Consider the following 21904-nt stretch of genomic DNA (forward strand, 5'->3'; position numbering starts at 1 on the left):
AAACAAATAGCTCGGGGTCGGCTGAGTTTTAACAATTATTTATTTTCACTATTGACTTTGCCTTTTAATACTGCTAGGTTTGCCATAAAGGAAGAGACATTTTTAACGAGTTGGCATTTTCCACTTTTGCTGCTTTTCCACTAGCAGGTCAAAGGGGAAATGCCTAATTTAGAGTCTACCAAAAATTACTTAGCTCTGAGGACTTGCATTACATATTGATCACAGGGTCACAGGATCAAAACATCTGGAGGATTTTGTAACCTTTTACTTTACCTTGAGGTAAGCATGTTTTAAATAAGATTATAGATAGTTAAAGCAGAGGGAAAGCTGGATCTTCACTTTTCTTAGTAAAGGATTTTAATTCAACAACTGTCCATACCAGGAAATGCTTCCTCACCCTCTAGTCTAGGCCTGTTTCCTCTTGTTCTGTTGTCAGTACACACTGAGAACAGACGGTGGCCATGGCCCCTGTGCCAACCCTTCATATACTCGAAAACCATCAATGCTTTGCCCCTCAGTCTTCTTTTCTCCAGGCTGAATAATCCCAGTTCCTTTAATTTTTCATCATAGATCTTTTTTTCCAACCCTTTAATCAGCTTTGTCATTCCTGGCAAAAACAGCAGAAAATGGTTTGGATTACTTAATCAGAAATATAGAAAAGCCCTAAGGAGTAACTTTTTTAAAAAGCTGTGTCTTTTTTTAAAAAATAAAAAAGCAAAATATGCAAGGAGAATACAGAGTTGGGGTGCACAGATAGAAGTTGAGTGTGGGACTCTTAGCCCAATAGATCCAGTGCCTCTGCGTAGGGGGCCTGCTTCATCTTCTAACTGGACACAGCGTCTAAGTTGGGAGCTTCACTGGCTGAAACTCGTGCAATTGAAAATTGAGTGCCAATTGTTCTAGTGGAACTCCGGCTATACTTCCTCTCACCTGGCCTCCATAGATAGGATCTTTCTTCTGAAACAACCACAACATTTACAAAGCTGCTTAGAGATTATCAGATGGAGAGCCATGTTGTGATCCTGCAAGCTGTTGGTGTGGAAGTATAACATGAAATAATGGCGGGTTTCTGTATTAACTACAGTTTCTTGTCTCCTGAAATAATTTACTTTCCTGGGTAGATAACATACTCAAGGCCAGTTAAACAAAATTAATCATTCCAAAGTTACAAGCTGACACCTCTTCTGGTTCTCTCCTGCTGCCAACATGAAGTCATGGAACTGGATGAGATTTCACCATGGAATTTTTACCTCAAGCAATCACAAGCTGCCTTTTACCTTGCAACTAGCGTCTGTAAATATTAGGAACACGTAAATACTTAATATTAATAGCACACTTACACAAAACACTGTAATACTAACGGGGGATTCCATGCCCATTCTACATAATTTGTCTTTGAAAAAAAAATAACAGGTAACAGGAGTAAATGCATTTTGATATGTTATACACACCCTTCCTTTATAAAGTGAATGGCAGTAAAAGTCAAAGTTCAGGTCAGGCCAGCCATGAGGAGAACAGATCAGTCTCACAAGTGCACTGTACATCCTATCTGAAAGTCAACACTACTCTTGGTACAACACTAAACAGAAAACAATGGCTATTTGCACAGATTCCTTCTGAACACTTCTCCCATAATTTGCTATGAATAACAAACCAGGATGAAGGACCGATATAGGTCATCATGCACATCAAAGGCCTTCCTAAAGGAAACACAACACGGAAGGCAACACCCACATGGCCTGGACGTGGAAGGGTGGGGAGGGGGTGTCACTGTCCATTGGGATTGCACAAAAGCCGGACAATGAGATGAGGCTCACCATCCAGCCTTCCTCCTGACCCACTGACCCACTCTTCCCCGGGGCCTGCTAAGAGGGAAGAGAGAGGAGAAGGTGAGCATTGGAAAAAGAAGAGGGAGCAACATAGAGTTCATTGCTAGTTCTGGAGCTGTTTAGCGTTCTTCTGAGCAGTGGCCTTTTTTCAAGCTCACATCATCCAATCCAATCTCCCCAGTGAGACCACGCCTCTTTTCACCTTTGAAGATGACCTAGGGAGAGAACGCACACACCAGTCAAGCCTCCTCTTTCCCTTCCCCATGCCTGCTCATTAACAAAGGAAAAGGCGGCCCTTCCCCAACGCTAAATATTCCTCTTCGTGGCCAGGAGAAGCCATCAGAGCACATTTGCCAGTGGCACCAGGGACTTGTCTTTCCAGAGATTTAAATTATCAGCAACAATTTGTTCCTCAACCACAGTATCCTTAATGAGTTACTCTTTTAAAAGCCATTCTACACTGTACACATAAGCTGCTCTGGTTAAAGGGCAAAAACTGTTAATATAGCACCTAAAATTAAGATACGTAAAGGAAGGGGTGGGTTGGGAGGGGTGGGTGAGAAAGTTGAAAGGGGTGACATTGACCAAGAAGCACTGTATTCAGAAACTGCTTTGGCGAATGGCAGCTCCTTGGTATAACTACTTAAAGATACTAAGACTATTCAGAAATAAAAATAAGACACACAGAAAAAAAGCCATTCTAAACTCTGGATTAATTAGAAGTGGCCATGAAGTGGACACTTTTGCCAAAGATAACCAAAGAGAAGGAAGTAGGCTGTGAGAGAATGTAAGAGCACAGAAACAGAGAGCCGAAGGTGGAGATGATCATAGTCATGCAGCCTCCGATAGAGATTTCTTAATTCTTCCTCTGGATTAGTATAGATTTACTCATTGCCACAAATGAAACCAACTCAAACACTCATGCTGTCTATTTAACCTATGTAAAAACCAAATGTTTCCACTACTCTTGTATTGCATCTTCCGCAGAACATCCTTGGGCCATTTTAAAACAAGGTGAACTTTTCAGTATTATGGTCTGAAATGATTTATTTTCCTCCTCTTATTCCCCCAAGGAATATAAATAGTAAGGGGGGAAGCCTATGTCTTTTAAATCAAAGGGTAAAACAAAACCCAGGTGCTCTATTAAAAGCTGTACTAATGGAGTCTCTCTCTCTCTCTCTCTCTCTGTCTCTCTCTCTCTCTCTCTCTGTTTCTCAGTTTCCAGAAACTATGCCAACAAACACAGACGCTTCTTTGTAGGGAAAGTTCTAGAATCATCGACATAAAGACGACAGGTTTCCAAATGCAATCATTGTTTGGCGCCACCTCTTAGATCATTTCCTTGCTACCGATCACTATTTTATTATTGAAAATAAGATATATCCGTTCAATCAAAGCTTTCCCCCTTCCCATACGGGGGTCCCCCTACTGGGGGGCTGCTTAGCTATGATCTCCGAGGAAGGTGGGGAAATGGACTTTATAGAAACATTTAAAACCAGAAAAAAAAATAGCCTTCTGCACAATAATATATGATGGTAAAAGCTGGAAGGTGAAGGAAGCAAAGGAAAAAGAAATGCAGGCAAAAGAGAGCATACCACCCACTCCCTTTGAACTTCCTGTCAATTTTTTTAAACCCCTCTATATGTAAATTTGATTTCTATTGCAATGGGCCTTCAGTAGAGAGAAGGGGGGAGGGGGGGCGTCAAGGGTTGCAATGAAGGCAGATGAGGCAATGGATGAAGTCATCATGCCCAGAAAATCCCATGAACCTCTGCCTGTGCCTGAATTCACAGAGCAAGGCTTCTTCCAACTCACACGCCAGGGCTCTCCTATGAAAGGAAACCCTCCCTGGCGCTGCCTCCTTTCATGGACTACTTACGCTCTTGATGTCAGCCCCTCGCAAGGTGATGTGTGTCTGCCTCCAGCCATGGCCTCCGTTTCTTCCCCACAAGGCTGCCCCGTGAGCACCGTGTTTTCTCACAAACACCTGCAGTGTGCCGGAATGCAGCCCAGTCACCTTGTGCCTGAACGACAGGCACAGGTCCCCTGAATGCATGAGGTGGCCCAGAGGTAGCACCAAGCGAGCGGCTTTTCCCCCTGGGGCTTTGGCTGCAGATACTGTCAGATACTGTCCACCTGCAATGGGAAAAGCAGGGTGTGCTTGTGTGCGCGTGCACATGCCAAGATCCCTTTCCTCACACAAACAGCATGGGCAGAACTTTTTTTTCCCTTTTCATAATCTTCAGACTGTGGCAATCATTGGTAAAGAACTCTATACAGAGTTTGTAAGGAAATACACGTGATGGTGTGTCTGCCCATCTCTAATTCTATGGTGTTGACAGAAAACACTCTGCCACAGAGAGTAGACATTGCGCCAAAGACACAACAATGAAGAATTGAAACCTTCCTGTGGATAGTGCAATAAGCTACGATTGAGCGTATTCAGCACCTTCTGACCCTTAACCAAATTATGACAATGTTGTTCAACACCCCCTGACAGGCTGCCTGGATAATCTGGTAGCTATCATCTTAAATTTCTGGGGACAATTTTCTCTGTGTGGCTCACTAACCTCTGGGAAGTAAATCACATTGTCATCTAAAGAGCAGAATATCTGTTTATTCTCTCTTCTCTCTGCTTAAAAATCAAACACACAAAAACCAACTCTCGGTAGAGATGTGCTTCTCACAAGGGTGCACCAAACTTCTCGGTTGACCGGAGCCCTGAGAAACCCCCACATCGTCCAGCAGCATCTGTTTTATTTGGAGGTTAGTGCTTAGATTAAAACAAATTTGTAAGTCTGTTTTACTCACAGATCCTACCATGTATTAGTGAATACAAAAATGGTAATAAAATCTTTCACTTTATAGAGGTCACTCTGATGGTATATCTTCCTGGGCCTAAGTGTTTCCTTCCCTCTGTTGTTAGGAAACTGCAATTTAAAAAAGAAGAACAAGAAGGGTATCGGTAGCTTACACCTGTAATCCTAGCTACTCAGGAGGCTGTGTATCAAAACCAGCCTGAGCAGCAAAACTTGTGAGTCTCCAATTAACTACGAAAAATGCCCAAGGGAAACTGTGGCTCAAGTGGTAGAGGACACACACACACTCTCTCTCTCTCTCTCTCTCTCTCTCTCTCTCTCTCTCTCTCTCTCTCTCTCTCTCTCGGCTAATTTAAGCTGCTTCTTCTGAAGGGAAAGTTAGAAAGCTAGCAGAAGTATTCTGAAATGTAATCCAAGTACAAATGACAGTCCCTCCAGGCAGTTGCTTTTTTGTCTTTTGTTAAATCTCAGCCAACTCAAAACACGTTTCAACCCAGATCTGTCCACAGGAAAAATGTGGTCAAGATTCTAAGCATATCTACCTGCTTTTGTAGAAATCTCATGTATTTTTCAGTTAAAAGACAAACCATCTCTCTTTTTTTTTTGATTGTGTGTGTGTGTGTGTGCGCGCGCACGCACACACACACTCACACACTAGTACTGAGATTTGAACACAGGACCTTAGAGCTGCCCCTGAGCTTTCTTGTTTAAGGCTAGCTCTCTACCACTTGAGCCTAATCTACATTTCTGGTTTTTTGCTTGTCAATTGGAAATAAGAGTTTCACAGACTTTTCTGTGCAAGCCGGCTTTGAACCATGATTCTCAGATCTCAGATTTCTGAGAATCTAGGATTACAGGTGTGAATCACCAGCAGCCTAGCCTACTTCCTTTTTTTTCTTCTTCTGCTTTTTTTTTTTTTTTTTTTTGCTGGTCTTCGGGTTTGAACTCAGGGTCTGGCCTCTGTCCCTAAGCCTCTTTGTGCTCAAGGCTAGCACTCTACCACTTGAGCCACAGCACCACTTTTGGCTTTTTCAGAGTAGTTTATTGGAGATTAGAGTCTCAGGGACTTTTCTGCCAAGGCTGGCTTCAAACCATGATACTCAGATCTCAGTCTCCTGGGTAGCTAGGATTACAGGCATGAGCCACCAGTGCCTGGCTCTCATCTCCTTTCTTAATGCTTCATTTATACAAGACCTGATAAGGTTCGGGATGTCTTTTTGTTCACATGTATTCAAGAGAACACCAAGTCACCTTTAGGTAATTACCATGTGCTACTGTAGGGAGCAACCTTATAGAACCATCCTGACCTAGCACATAGTAGGTATTCAAGGTCATTGTTACAGCAATGCTATTCCAAGAATATGTCCCCAAACTGGGAAAGAGGCCTTGACTCCTGTACTTAAACCATTAAAGATCACGTTTGTTTCTTTTCTTCCTCCCCCCCCTTCCCTCCTCCCCTGACCCCTTTTCTCCCACACATGAATCCAAAACTACTCTAGGCCAAGATATTTACATGAAGTTTAAATGTCTACCTATAACTCAGGTTTTGACTCATCACAAGGACTCAGGTTAAGACAAAGATATAAGATTAGCAGTGAACCTTCACGTTCTAAGAAAATAAGGATTATCTTAAGTCCCTTTGGAATGTATACTAATATCATTTTGCGAGACACTGCACGCAAACAAAACCACCCAACAAGCCACCGTATCCTGAGAAAGATCCCAATAATCCTTTGTAAAACTCTGAAAGTTAGGTGGTGTTGATGGGACTGTAAATGCTCCACTGATCTGCACCAGGGGGTCTTTCTGTCACCAGGAAGAATTATTCTCTGTGTTATCAAAGAAAGTGTTACAAACTTGGAATAGTAGCTAAAAAGAAAACATCCCAAATAACCTATTAAATTAAAATTTCACTTCTGATGCCAAAATGCTGGCTTAAATGTCACATTTTATTCAACATTTTTTAAACAGTTAAAAGAATCACATCTAAAGCTAGGAGGAGTAGGTACAAGTACCAGGAAGTGGGAAACAAGCATCAAAATGCAACATGAAATCTTATCTGAAAAAATGGAAGTAAAAAGGGCTAGGGGTGTGATTCAAGTGGTAAAAGCCCAGAGTTCAAATCCCCACCTCACCCAAAAAAAAAAAAAAAAAAAAAAACAACAAAAAATGGGGGAAGGGGAGTTAAAGTAAATTATAGATGCTTAACTAAAAAGCTTAGCTGTTAAAATTTCACTTTACTTTTAATTCTATACTGGTTGGTATCTCTGTAGTTTTGGTGGTTTTTTGGTTTTGGTTTTGTTTTTTCATTTTTATGCCTGTCCTGGGGCTTGAACTTAGGGCCTGGAACTGTCCCTGAGCTCTTTTGCCTAAGAATAGTGCTCTACCACTTGAACCACAGCTCTACTTCTGGCTTTTTTTGGGGGGGTGGGGGTGCTTAATTGGAGATAAGAATCTCATACTTTCCTGTCTAGGCTGCCTCTGAGCAGCAATTCCCAACTCTCAGCCTCCTGAGTAGCTAAGATTACCAGCATCAGCCACAGGGAGCCAGCTTACAGTTTTAATTTACAAAGAAAATAACCTACTATCCATTACCCTATGTGTTATCTGTGTGGTTAAAGATTCAGGAAGTTAGACTGTATTTCTATATTACAGTCTGGATAAGAAATTTCTCAGATAAAGTGAATCCTAATGCTGAACCCAAAGGTAATTTTCCTATGTAAATACATGTATGTAAATATGCATTTCTGAGTGTGCAGTAGTCCTGGAAATTGTACTCAAGGCCTTTTGTTTGTTAGTCTTGGTTTTGTCATAGCTGGCCATTTCCTACCAACCACCTCTTGCATTGCTGTAACAACAGATCTGTGTTACCATACTTGGCTTATTTCTGGCTGATATCTTGATAACTTTTTGCCCAGGGTTGTCTTGAACCTCAATATTTCCCATCTCTGCTGCTTGAATACCTGGAATTACAAACTTGTGCCACCAGACCTGGCCGAGTATGAATTTTTTTTTTTAAAAAAGAACTACTATGTTTACAATTTTGTGGCTTGCTTTTTTTCATTAAATATAATCACAAGTATTTTTGTTTTTTGGGTCCAGTCGTGGGGCCTGAACTCTGGGCCTGAGCGCTGTCCCTCAGCTCTTCAGCTCAAGGCTAGCACTCTACCACTTGAGCCACAGCGCCACTTCTGGCTTTTTTCTTTTTGCTTATGTGGTGCTGAGGAATTGAACCCATGCATGCAAGGCAAGCACTCTACCACTGAGCCACCTTCCCAGCCCCACAAGTATTTCTTTATGTCAGGAAATAATGATACTTTGCATAGTTCTAAGAATGCCATTAATTATTTAGCCAATTTCTTATTGGAGAATATTTAAGTTTCTAAATTTTCACTTTTTAAAATGAAAAAAGCTATCAAAGACAAATTTTTTTTAAATAACTGCAATACATCAAAGCGGATTTTTTTTTACACAAATGAATTTTATAAACTCAATACTAAAAACAAAAGAGAAAGGGCTTCACAAACAATGGTTTTTAAATATATGAAGTTATGACCATTGAACAAAAGGCATACAAATTAAAATTCACACTAGATGTCTTTTTACCTATTAGCTTCCTATTTACCTATAAGTTTTATGTTTGTGTTGGTACGGTTCTGAAATTTTGTTGATGGGAGTAGAAGCTGCTACAACCCTATCAAAATTCAAAATGAAAAGTCCTTTGGTCTCAGCAATTCTGCATCCAGCAATCTATTCTACAGAGATACTCAACAGCCATGCAACAATATTGGCATAGGGCTATCCCTGCAGCATTCTTGGTGCCTCAGTGGATGGCTAGTTAGATCCCCTGTGGCATTCAACGAGTTAAGGAAGTACAGCCATTGTTGGAATGAAGGTGCTCTGTATAACTGATCAGAACTGCATGGCAATGGCTGACAGCAAGGGACTGGAAAATCTCTGAAATATGTAAGTTTAACAAATGCCATTGATTATTCCAATTCAAGTCATTTGCTTAAACGCAAAGCTAATAAATTGCGGTGCTGTTTCAACTCAGGCATTCTGGTTTCAAAATACAGGTCTTCTCGTTAACTCTTAAGACCATATCGTTAGTTCAAACAAACAAGGGGGAAAATTACTTGAAGATAATGAAAAAAATTTTAAGCTTTCTGATCAACCAACCCTTATCTGATATTGAAACCCTTCACCAACATCTTGCCATAGGCCACCCAGTCAAGTGCTTCTACCAACAGAAAGCTCATGCCTACCATATCAGCCTGTCCTATTTTTAATCAATAACCATCTCCCCAGTTGTCACCCACTGACTCTAATTCTCATCCTTGTGTGATCACAGTGAACAGCTCTAACCCTGGGTCAATCATTTGCAAAGCAGTTCAACTCTATTATTTCTTTTCTAGGTTAAACATTCAGATTTTCTGGCTTGTTTCTCACTCTGCGATATCTCTCTATGCAAATCATTCTCTTCTGAATGATGTACAATTAATTCTATTTTTTTTAAGATTCAGATCAGAAAGAATCCCCCAAAGTGGATTAAGCACTTAACCATTTCCATTCTGGAAAAGTACCGTTTTTCAAATTTAGTGCTTAGTCAGTTCTCCTTCACACAGCTCTGAGGTTGGTTTCTGGACTATGAATTGTCACCCTCATTAGATTTTATTCTTCATTGTGGCCTATTAATCTCATCTTTTGGTTGTGGTTATGTCAGCACACACAATCACCTTCCTTTCTAGCTCTGAGTGGGCCCCAGTGAGGTCAGTTTATCTTCACTACCTAAGTTCAATAACTAGTTTATCCAGTAAGAACTTGGACCCACCCTTGAAAAGCCAAAGCAACTTCCAAGGGCCAGAACCCATCATAAGGAGGCATCCCAACACCCAGGCACCTGCTACTTCCTTTCAATTGCCTCTCTACTAACACCATGCCATGATCCTTTCCACAGTATTTTTTTTCATTAACTCTTCTGATTTCCAAATCAATTCTCATTTTTATAGCAGAGGGCAAGGGAAATTTGGTTCAAAAAAAAAACTTAAACATTTACAAACAATAAAGGATACTCCAAATACTACATTCATTCTAAAATACAGTGTTTATCTTCTTAAAAGAATCACTCTATTTTACAAAGACCATCTACAAACACAGACTGTCTACATGGAACTTCAAAGAATTCTACTGAGTTTTGCATAAGTTACTCATTCAGAAGAGTTATTCATTATTGCCATGACTATTTTTCATGGTCTTATCAACCATGACAACCCAGGATCCTTCTTAAAGCAAACTATTCCAGAGCAGTAGACCTGGTATTCTTAATTAGAACAGGCATGACACCGCATGCTTGGGACCATCTGAACAGTGACACAGATGTTTGGGCCCTGTGCTGCCCAGGAAACCACATGGGAAGTGTGAAAGGAGGCCTGGATATATTTTTGGAAGACTAAGATGCAACATTAAATTTCACCATGCTTCAGTTCTAGGGCCTTAGAAAACTCTCTGGGCATCAACCTTTCCTTTGTCCTGCTCAAAGTTAACCTTGAGTGAAAATAACTCAAGAGAATAAATGGCCGTGTACTAGAGGAGATGTTATGTGATATCTGAAAACCCATTAGAATGTATTGAATATTCATTTTTTAAGTTTACCTCAAATTTTTATCTTAAAATGCCTATCACGATTCAGAATTCAATCTTAACGTATCTAATAAATACAGCTGGGAGTAATTATTTAATACCCTGCTACTCAATATGTGCTGAGGACCAGTACCATAAGTTTCCCTAGGAAGCCTATTAGCAATGCATCAAAATCTGCATTTTAAACAAGACCCCAGATGATCTGTGTGCCTGTAAAAGTCTGGAGAATAACTGCTTTAATAAATCATAAGCTTCCTGAAATTAATTTCCATGTTTTGTTGCTGTTGTTGGTTGTGGTGGGCCTTGAACTCAGGACCTGGGAGCTCTCCCTGAGTTCTTCTGCTCAAGGCTAGTGCTCTATCACTTTGAGCCACAGAATCACCTGGCTTTCTGTTAATTGGAGATAAGAGTCTTACAGACTTTCCTGCCTGGGCTGGCTTCAAACCACAATCCTTAGACCTCAGCCTCCTGAGTAACCAGTATTATAGACATGAGCCAGCAGCACCCAGCTCTACGTGTTCTGTGTTCTCTCTAAATAGCTGGCATAGTACTTAAGAAAATGGGCTTCTAAAGTGAACAAAATATTTCTTGTTTATATTTGGTTTCTTTTATTCCTAGAATCTTGAGTCAGGAAAACAAAAAAGGAAAAGAGAAACTAAATTCTTCACCTTTCTTCTATTAAATTTACTCACTCAGAAAATATTTAATTACTGAGGGGAGGAAAGAAACAACATGTAACTTTGCTTCCTAAAGCTAGACAAAACATAAGTACAATTGAAGTGTCTATTAATTTTCCAAGAGTCTATGTCTAAACCTGCCTTTCTGATAACTTTCTGCTATGGAATAGTTGGTGGCAATTTATAACTGCTTCTCTAACATCTAACAGAGATATAGACACAATTTTATAGAAGTCTCCATTGTCTCTGGCTTCTACAGATCAAATCTTTGTTTTAAAAATTAAAAGGGCATAAATGAGACAGCCAGCAGGGATGATTAGCATGGCTGATTTATGACTATGTTACAAATGCTTTATTCCTGGGAATGAGATATTACAAATGCCTTGCTAAAATGGGTCCAAATGTTTAATTTACCAAGAGTTTTGAGACAAATAACCTAGCTTTCAGACTACGTACTGTATCCCATAATATAATTCTGGGAGACTGATTAATCAATCTGGTTCACTAATTTAAAGATGATAGTCTAGAAATACTGAGCATGATGTATTTGTAAACCACCTTTATTAAATAAACATTGAGGCACATCACAATATATTTGATTAGAAGACAGGATCAAACTGAATGCGTACTAGAAAGAGTTCAAGGAGATGGGTTTTACCTGCTGGGTCTCTGATTGGTTCCCAGTGTAAGTCACTGTCTTTTTCCCTGATCCATCCACAAAGTCCATGGTCAAAATTACAGCTGTGTACCAGAACACCTACAGGAAATAACCAGAACAGATGAGTAGCCATACACACTCAACAAATCACAACAAGCGATTGTGATCTAGGACTATCTGTATAGCAAGTGTTCTCTCCTGTCCACACTTAATAACCCAGGCTTTTGATCCACGAGATCAAAAGGAAATTACATGAATCATTTCCCAGCACCATTGTGCATGCCTGGCTCAGCTGCAAAAATAGAACATGCAAGTGTTGCCAAATCATGGCCTTGTGACATTACCACTTAGAAAATATGATTTCCTTCTCACCATTCAAATATTACTTTATTAAATCTTAAAGGGGATGACTCATGGTTCTCTTTGCTTAATTTAACCAAGTTGTGAAAAATAAATAGAAGACAATATATAATCTTCCAGCATAGACCAAACAAGGAGCAACATCCGTCATTTCCATGAAATGGACAGAACAGAATGTTAGGACAATTCCTACCTGGGTCATCCTTCGCCTCATCATCCGCACTGATTCCTCTTTCTATCTCAAATATTTCAAATAAGTCATTTGACGGCTGTCGTGGAACTACAAAAGAGAGGTGTTTTTTATTCTTATATTTTAAAAAATAAAATCAGGTATGGAGAATTCAGCATTATCTTTAATAAGAGGCCGGGGGGGAAAGACCTAGATATTATATCACAAATAAAGAGGTATGAAATAATTTAATGTTATAACATCTGGGTACAATTTGGACATATCATGTACAAAAGAGTCTAACAATTCAACATAAAATTTAAATAACTCTATCTGAAAAATAAATTTTAAAAGATTTCTGCCAAAGAACAATTTCTCTCTCTGAATTCATCTTGATGGAAAATGTAAATTAAGGTTTTTTTGCTAATTGAAAATACTTATTGCTGCAGTGAAAGGTTGGGTTTTCTAAACACAGCATCTACTTCTTCCCAAAGGACTCTTGCCCATTGTTGGGCACTAACACATGTGTATTATAGCCTTCATCTCTTAAGCAGGTCCCTGGCTCCTTTAAGATCAAACACGAACTTCTTGCTGCAGGATTTACAACCCATCCCATCAAAACACACACTGCTATCCAAACATGCCATTCATTTTCATGTCTGTGACCCCAGTGCTCTCTCCTGCTAATTAACCTGCCAAACTTCCCCCTTTTTTTCAAGGCCTAACGTAAATAGCATTGATTCCCTGCAAACTCTCATGCCCTAGGAAGAAGTAAATTCTTTCTCCTTGTCCACCAACAGCTCTGTGCACACACCTCTCTTGCACGATTGCACGAAACTATAGTTATTTACACACACACACACACACACACACACACGCCTGTCCCCTGGGCTAGTTTCTGAGGTTCTAGAGGGAGTGGATCACATCTTATTCATGAGGCATTTCCAGGGCTTGACCTGGTGACAGGCACTAAGTAAGTGTTTACTGAGTGAAGGCAAAGATCCTGTCAGAAACCCCTGTTCTTTGTCATCACACTCCCTTAAACAACACAAGTGGGATAGAGCTTAAGAATCCACTTAACAATAATTGGCTCATTTAAATCACATATTTATTCATTCATCCGATATATATGTGCTTCAGAGCAAATGCTGATGCCTGTGGTGGGTACTTGGGGGATGGGGTAAGTAGGGCCAGCAAGACCAACAAGACATGGGTCAGGGGCAGCCTGAATTGTGGTAGGAGAAGCAGACATTAAATGTGGAGAAAGTGAATACTACAATCCTGAATTTTGAGAAGGGCCAGGAGGGAGACAAATGCCAAAGGATGGCCTGGAGCACTGGTTGAAGAGAAGGGGAATCTGTTGAGAATGTTCAGGGTAGTGAGGGACATTCTTGGCCACAGGCCAAGGAACACTCCCTTTTCTTTGCCAGACCTTAAATTAATTAGCTCTATTTTTATAAGGCAGGGAGTAAAAGATATAGAACGCCATGAAACCCACTGTCACTCAAAAGGTTCTCTTCTCAATGTTCCTATTATTTTTAGCAAGAAGGGTTTGTTGTTGTTGTTGTTTTGTAAGTTGACAATCCCATATTTGCACTTAGTGTTTTTAGCTTACCACTTCTGGTATTTTTTTTGGGGGGGGGTCCGGTCGTGGGGCCTGAACTCTGGGCCTGGGCGCTGTCCCTCAGCTCTTCAGCTCAAGGCTAGCACTCTACCACTTGAGCCACAACACCACTTCGAGCTTTTTTCTTTTTGCTGAGGAATCGAACGCAGGGCCTCAGGCATGCAAGGCAAGCGCTCTACCACTGAGCCACCTTCCCAGCTCCTGGTATATTTTTTTTCCTTTTTATTTCAAAAGTTAAAATGGTGACGCTTCTGCCCATTTTACAACACATAGTCACAAAATATATTGTCACAAATACATAGCTGTAAAAATACATTGCTAGAAGAAGAATGGAGAAAAAAGAGAGATACTAGAAGATAGACAAGCTCTAGGAACACACCTCTTCTAGTAATCAATGTACCACCAATGGCTAACCAACATGACGCCCAATTACAGCTTTCCTTCCTTAACTTGGAGACTCTGAGAGGGAGAATATGTCTATATTTATGAGGCATATTACAAAATTGTGGGGAAGTATGCATCATTTCTCATGACGTACAAAAATGTAAAAAAACATGAGAAAAAACATGCTTTTGTTCTCTTCTCCAGTAACATACAAATCATCTCTGAATATTAACAGCACAATTGTGGCAGTACATATTGTAAGGGCAGCGTGACAGTTTTCTAACCCTTTTTCTTCCCAGATGAAAGAAAGTTAAGTGACAAATAAAGGTGTGTGTGTGTGTGTGTGTGTGTGTGTGTGTGTGTGTGTGTGTGTGTGTGTGTGTGTGTTTGTTTTGCTGGGAATTAAACCCAAGGCCTATGTACAACAGCCAAGTGCATAACTCTACCTAATACTGAGATATGTCTCCCACTGAGGTATGTCTTCACCCCAAATGATCTTCGTATGGATGAGAGGAGCGCATCGCACAAAGGTGTCCAGGCACCAGGGCTTATTCTATCAGGGGTGACCAAGGAGGCTCTATGTGAGTAAGAACCATTTACACTGAGCAAGGGAAGAATCGGAGGTTTCTGAGCAGAAAGGATAGTACTGGGATCAACTAAAAGGGAGGGCTTCAGGTAGCTAGTGTTGAGAAAGTGCTCTGGGCATTTATAGAAGGTGTTGATCCTGGCTGGAGTATGCTGAGATGGACAGAAAGGACCAGAGGATAAGGTAGAAAAGACGGGAGAGGCTGAGACCAGACTTCTCAAAAAGAACAAACTGAAAATATCCCCATGTAGAAACATACAAAGCACCAAATGCTTTGTAAAAAAATATAAAGCTAAAAAAAAAAAAAGTTTCCAACAGCTACTTAATTTGGCAGTGGCTGATCATGAATACATTTACTACCATTCACTGGGACACAATCTAAGGAATTTAAAGACCTGTCCATTATCTGTTACTTTGGGCACTGGTTTATTGGAGATAAGTCTCACGGATTTTCTTGCCCAGACTGGCTTTGAACCTTGATCCTCAGATCTCAGCCTCCTGAGTAGCTTGGATTACAGGTGTGAACCACCGGTGCCCAATTGGGCTGTTTCTTTCTTTGTGGCTGCTGTCTTCCTCTAGGCCCTGAGTTCCATAGTCATGAAAAGAGCTGAGTCCCTCAAACTAGCAGGTTGTAAACTCACTGCCTGCTTGCTTTAAGAGCTGCACACTCCTATTTAGTCATGCAAGTACCTGAGAGGTGTAATAGACATGGATACTTTTTGGTGGATGTAACACTGACCAATAGAAAAATGTTGAGGAAAATTTTAAAGTATAGCAACATGTGTGTATGTGTGTGCGCAAATGCATGCACATGCATGTATGCATACTACAGGCCAGTATTGGGGGCTTGAAATCTTTAGACTTTTTTTTTCAAGGCTGGTACTCTACCACTTGAGCCACTTCCAGCTTTTTGCTAGTTAACTAGAGGTAAGAGTCTTGAACTACCATCCTCGTGTCTCAGCCTCCTAAGTAGCTAGGATTACAAGTATGAGCCACTGATGCCTATCTTCATTCTTTATTTTGTTCATTTTAATCCTAAATGCCCCATGAGACCTACTTTCCTCTTCTTATGTTGCAGAAGAACGATAATTTTCACATGCATACCTGATCTTGTCACTCTGCTGTTAAAGCCCTCAGAGGTTTCCTGTTCCTGTTTCTGAGAGGATAAAGTACAACACATCAACAGGTCTGCATGCATCTCCAGTTTCATTTGGTGCACTTCTCATCCACTGCTGCTTATCCTGTTAAGTTCTGCAGAGACACTGATGGCTGTCTATTCATTCTCCTGGGCCCTAGCTCACAGTAACTCTTCTTTGATGTGTCAGTATAAGCAATAGTTTTCACAGATTTTTCAACATTCATCCTCCCTCTACTAGCTGAACCCGTCCTCCACTCCCCACCCCCCGTATCTGAATAATCTTGTACTTCTTCTTCAAGGCATCTACTATCTGAGGAAATTGGAAAGTGTCTGTTTGCCTCTAGAATGTATGTAGATCCCATGAAGTGAACAGTATATTCATTGTTTTACAGCAAGCTCTTTTTTTTTTTTTTTGGGTCCGGTCGTGGGGCCTGAACTCTGGGCCTGGGCACTGTCCCTCAGCTCTTCAGCTCAAGGCTAGTGCTCTACCACTTGAGCCACAGCACCACTTCCAGCTTTTTTCTTTTTGCTTATGTGGTGCTGAGGAATTGAACCCAGGGCCTCATGCATGCAAGGCAAGCGCTCTACCACTGAACCACCTTCACAGCCCTTACAACAAGCTCTTGAACTTGTACTTCACCCTAATTGTTGCTGTGTTTTTTTTAATTTAGTTACTGTTATTGTCAAAGTGATGTACAGAGGGGTTACAGTTATCTAAGTCAGCTAATGAGTTGCTGCTGTTTTTGCTGATTATACAAGTTAAGTGGATAAAATAGAAGGAGGGAAGTATGGGACTTGGGTCGTTAGCATTGCATTTCTCCTCTGCGTGTGTGTGTGTGTGTGTGTGTGTGTGTGTGTGTGTGTGTGTGTGTGTGTGTGTGTTCGTGTGTGTGTGCATGTGTGTGATTGTGCCTTGAACTCTGGGCCTGGGCATTGTCCCTTAGCTTATTTGCTCAATGTTATTATTCTACCACTTCAAGCACAGTTGTATTTCTGGCCTTTTGGTGGTTAAGTGGTGGAAAGTGTCTCATAGTCTTTCTTGCGTGGATTGGTTTCAAACCTCAACCCTCAACTCTCAGCCTCCTGAGTAGCTGGGGTTACAAGTATGAGCCACAAACATCTAGCTGCTCTTATTCTTCTTTGAATCTCTAAAATTAGACCTTCTGAATCCTATTAACAATCCAGCTATAAAAATATCAAATACATTTTAATGTGCATATTGTACATTTAAAGTGAATATTAGCCAAAAATGTGCAGTATAGCATAACTAGAGAAATTGTGTAGCACTGTCTATCTCAATGTGTTTTCTTTTCCCTTCTGATTTTGGTACTAGGGATTGAATCTAGTGCCTCATGCTTGCTAGGTAAGTGCCACACCCCTAAGTTCTTTGCTTGGATTTTACTCTTAGATATGATCTCACTAACTGTGCCTAGGCTGGTCCCAAACTCCAACCCTCCTGCCTCCACTTCCTGAGTAGCTGTGATTACAGGTTGTGTGATCATGCCCAGAATCCTTGTTGTATTTCTGTTTTCCAGCAAGATATCATTAATTAGTTAAGTAATTTGTCAAGGTAACAGATTTCAGCACACAAAAATTGTAAAAAGTAATAGATTTTTAAGAAAAGTAATAGCTGGCACCAGTGGCTCATGCCTATAATCTTAGCTACTCAGGATGCTGAGATCTGAGGATCATGGTTCAAAGCCAGCCCAGGCAGGAAAGTCCATAAGACTCTTATCTCCAATTAAAACCCGAAGTGGCGCTGCAGCTCAAGTGGTAGAGCACTTGTCTTGAGCTGAAGAGTCAGGGACAGCGCCAAGGCCCAGAGTTCAAGCCCCATGACCGACCAAAAAAAAAAAAGAAAGAGAGGAGTCTCAAGATGGCGACGGGGCAGTAGGGAAACGCCACAGCTCTCTCCAACCAAAAAGAGAGTTCGAGTTCCAACCTTTAATCTCCCCAAGAGACCGACAACAACAAAAAGACGAACACTCAGAGAAAAACCAGAGGTGGAAAATAACAAAAAAAGAAAGAGAGGAAAAGAAGAATTTCAGAACAGAGAAGAGCGAAGACCCCTCCCCCAACCTTTACTGGCCGCGCGGCAGTGCGCCAAGCCGCCGGCCAGCCGGCCCGGCAGGGGCTGCCGGAGCCACAGAGACACAGGGGGCTGCTTGCAGATCACCAGGTACCGGATTGCAGAACAGCGGATCGCCAGGAACAGAGAAACCTACCAGCCGGGAGTCTCCAGGAGGATCCCACCCCACCCATCACTCTCCACCGGAGCGGAGAGGCTCCATCCCGCCAAAGCCGCCCGGCACCAGCAGCGCCACAAAGGGACCTGTCGCGATCGCAACGACCCGGCGGGGGGCCGCCCAACCCAGCCCGCAACCACCCCAACTGAACTCGGACTGCAACAACAACTGACGGACTGCAACAACAACTGACGACCTACAGGGTGAGTACCCATCAGGGGACAGGGAATCCATCAAGGGAGACCAGAGCTGGAGGGAATCCCCAGACCCTGACCTAGACTCCCTACCCCAACACCCGGACCACAGGACCCACTAAAACTGGGAACTGTTCGAGAGCCCCACCAGCCGGTGGAGCACACTCTGCTGGCCAGGCCAGAGCAAGAGCGCCCCGGGAAGGGAGCTTAAATGCTCAAGCCAGGAACAGTGCCCCTGGGTCAAGACTACCAACAGTAGAAGAAATTTGAACTGTGTCCTCCAGGCTGCATAACCAAGGTGGTATACACATTAGCACAGGCCTAACGAGCGCGCTCCAGGCTGGGGCCGGAACCAGGCCAGGGGACCGGCGCCTGAACAAAGCAAAAAGGGTCAGAAGTGGGGCTGTGGCTCAAATGGTAGGGTGCCAGCCCTGAGCTGAAGAGCTGAGGGACAGCACCCAAACCTAGAGTTCAAGCCCACAACCAGCCCAAAACAAACAAAAACACATCAGGAGCCCATAGCAGACTCCAGTATTTGGGAGAGTGCATCCAGAGCATCTGATCTTCCCAAGAGCACCCGCAGGAGCAAACACAAGCAGTCTAGGCTGCTCAACCCTTCCAAAGGCGGGAATTGCTACAGCAGAGAGCTGAGAATCCTAAGTGAATAGCAGCTGGAAATAGGCTCCCAACAGAATCCAGATCAGACACAGACTCTCTCTACCAATAGAGAATCAGCAACCAAGCAAAGACAGACACACCAAAACAAGATTGAAGAGCAGTCTCCTGAACCCCCATGCGAAAATCACAGAGAAAAATCACAAGGTTTACCACTACCCAGGACAGCAAGCTCACCTCAAAAGCCAGCAGCCACGCAGGGGAGAGCCCCAGTGGGAGCAAAGCAGGAATGGAAGACAAAAACTACATCCAAGGGTTGCTGGAGGCAATGACTCAAGAAATAAAGCGAGAAATGGATCAGAAATTGAAAGAGCACAAGGATGAACTATCAAAAGATATACAGGATATCAAACAAAAATTGGATGCAAAAATAGAAGCTGCACAAACCTCAGTAAGAAGTGAGATAAACGCCAAATTAGAGGTAATGCATACTGATATCACCTCATTGAGAGGTGAGATCAGTACTCTGAGAACCAACATTGAATCCATAAAGGGATCCATTTCCATCATGCAAACCACAATAGAAGCCACGGTCAACAGAGTGAATGAAATGGAAGGTAGAGTGTCAGATACAGAAGACAGAATACACCAACTGGACCAAAAAGTGACAGATATGGAAAAATCACTCAAATTAAACCAAAGGGAAATTCAAGAGCAAGCAGATAATGCTAAAAAATTTAACCTTCGCATAATCGGAGTGGACGAAGGTGAGGAATTCCAGAGCAAGGGAATGCAACACCTATTTAACAAGATAGTCAATGAAAATTTTCCCCACCTCAAAAACGACCATCTTAACTACATCACAAAAGCTTATCGAACACCCAACAAGCAAGATCCCAGGAGAAACACTTCTAGGCACATAATAGTAACAATGATGGATCTGAATAATAAGGAAACAATCCTGCATGCAGCAAAAATGAAGAAGGAGCTATACTACAACGGGAAAAAAATTAGAATCACTGCAGATCTCTCCACACAAACAATGAATGCAAGAAAAGCCTGGGAAAGCACCATACGAGCCCTGAGAGCCAATAACTGCCAACCCAGACTGATATACCCGGCAAAGCTAGCATTCACATTCGATGGAGAACTGAAAACTTTTAATAGCAAAGAAAAACTAAATGAATACATAAACATTAAGCCAGCATTACAAAGAATTCTAAGAGGGGGGACACAACCTGAAGAAAGCAACCAGGAACTGGGACCTGCCCCAAACAGGCATTACTCAAAGTCTAACTGAGCAAGCACAGGAGGAAAGGAAAGAAGAAAAACTTAGGAAAACGGAATGGCAGGGACAACAATGCATCTCTCTATACTTTCTCTTAATATAAATGGGCTGAATTCGCCAATTAAAAGAAAACGAACTGAGGACTGGATCAGAAAACAAGACCCATCCATCTGTTGCCTTCAGGAGACCCACCTCTCAGCCAAACATACAAACAAACTCAGAGTGAAGGGGTGGAAAAGGATCTACCAATCAAATTCCCCCAATAAGAAAGCAGGTGTAGCTATCCTGATATCTGACAAAATAAACTTTTCATTAAAATCAGTACAGAAAGACAAGGACGGACATTACATATTAATAAAGGGAACAATCCAAGAGGAGGATATAACCATCATCAACTTATATGCCCCAAATATCGGTGCACCCAGATATGTTAAACAAATGCTCTCAAACTTACAGAATAAAATAGATCCCAATACGATAATACTAGGAGACTTTAACACGCCACTCTCACCAAAGGACAGGTCTACCAACCAGAGGATTGGCAAAGAAGCTACCGAATTAAGTGAGGCCATACTTCAAGCGGAATTAACTGACATCTACCGAGTATTTCACCCTAAAACAACACAGTACACATTCTTCTCAGCAGCTCATGGAACTTTCTCCAAAATAGACCATATCATAGTTCATTCAAGGAACTTAAGCAAATACAAAGGGATCGACATAATCCCCTGTATCCTATCTGACCACAGTGGAATCAAGCTAGCTCTCAATAACAAAGCATACCGCAGAAATTTCTCTAATACATGGAAATTGAACAGCACACTCCCTAACAAGGCCTGGGTAACAGAAGAGATCAGAGAAGAAATAAAGCATTTCCTAGAACTCAATGAAAATGAAAACACCTCACAAAGAAACTTGTGGGACACAGCAAAAGCAGTCCTGAGGGGCAAATTTATTGCCCTCAGTGCCCACATCAAGAGAATGGAGACAGACCAAGTAAATAATCTCATGTTGCAACTAAAACAGCTAGAAAAACAAGAAAAAATGGGACCTAAAGCTACTAGACGAAGCCAGATAACCAAATTGAGAGCAGAGATTAACCAATTAGAAAATCAGAAAACCATAACCAAAATAAACCAAACAAAAAGCTGGTTCTTTGAAAAAATAAACAAAATTGATGGCCCGTTGGCAAGATTAATTAAAAAAAGAAGAGAGGAAACCCATATTAATAGGATTAGGGATGCCACGGGAAACATCACAACACGTACCCAAGATATCCAAACAATTCTAACAGACTACTTTCAAAAGCTATACTCTCTAAAGGAAGAAAATCTGGCGGAAATGGATGCATTTTTAGAGAAATACAAGTTACCCAAACTGAGCAAAGAAGAAGTTAACCAATTAAATAAGCCAATATCCTATAATGAGATACAGGAAGCTATCAAAAGTCTTCCAACAAAAAAAAGCCCAGGACCAGATGGATTCACAGCAGAATTCTATAAGACCTTTAAAGAAGAACTAATACCCATACTCCTCAAGCTCTTCAGAGAAACAGAGAAGGAGGGAGCTATCCCAAACTCATTCTACGAAGCCAATATCACACTCATCCCCAAACCAGGCAAAGACCCAACCAAAAAGGAGAATTACAGGCCAATCTCCTTGATGAACACAGATGCA

General features: G+C 41.5%; 1 protein-coding gene across 4 annotated transcripts in view; it reads right to left on the reverse strand.

Moving 5' to 3' along the window:
• Positions 1–347: 347 nt before the first annotated feature.
• Npnt (nephronectin) overlaps positions 348–21904 on the reverse strand; it is a 69449-nt gene continuing 47892 nt past the window's right edge. For all 4 annotated transcript variants that reach the window (XM_042701650.1, XM_042701649.1, XM_042701651.1 and 1 more), the window contains 4 exons: positions 12177–12263; positions 11624–11722; positions 3709–3965; positions 348–2044 (listed from right to left, as the gene is read on the reverse strand). In XM_042701650.1, coding sequence (XP_042557584.1) covers positions 1949–2044; positions 3709–3965; positions 11624–11722; positions 12177–12263 — 539 coding nt within the window. In that variant the 3' untranslated portion in view covers positions 348–1948. The remainder of the gene's footprint in view (positions 2045–3708; positions 3966–11623; positions 11723–12176; positions 12264–21904) is intronic.

This window comes from Dipodomys spectabilis, unplaced genomic scaffold (genome assembly GCF_019054845.1).
Source record: "Dipodomys spectabilis isolate Male_0828 unplaced genomic scaffold, ASM1905484v1 ptg000297l, whole genome shotgun sequence".
Taxonomy (NCBI): domain Eukaryota; kingdom Metazoa; phylum Chordata; class Mammalia; order Rodentia; family Heteromyidae; genus Dipodomys; species Dipodomys spectabilis.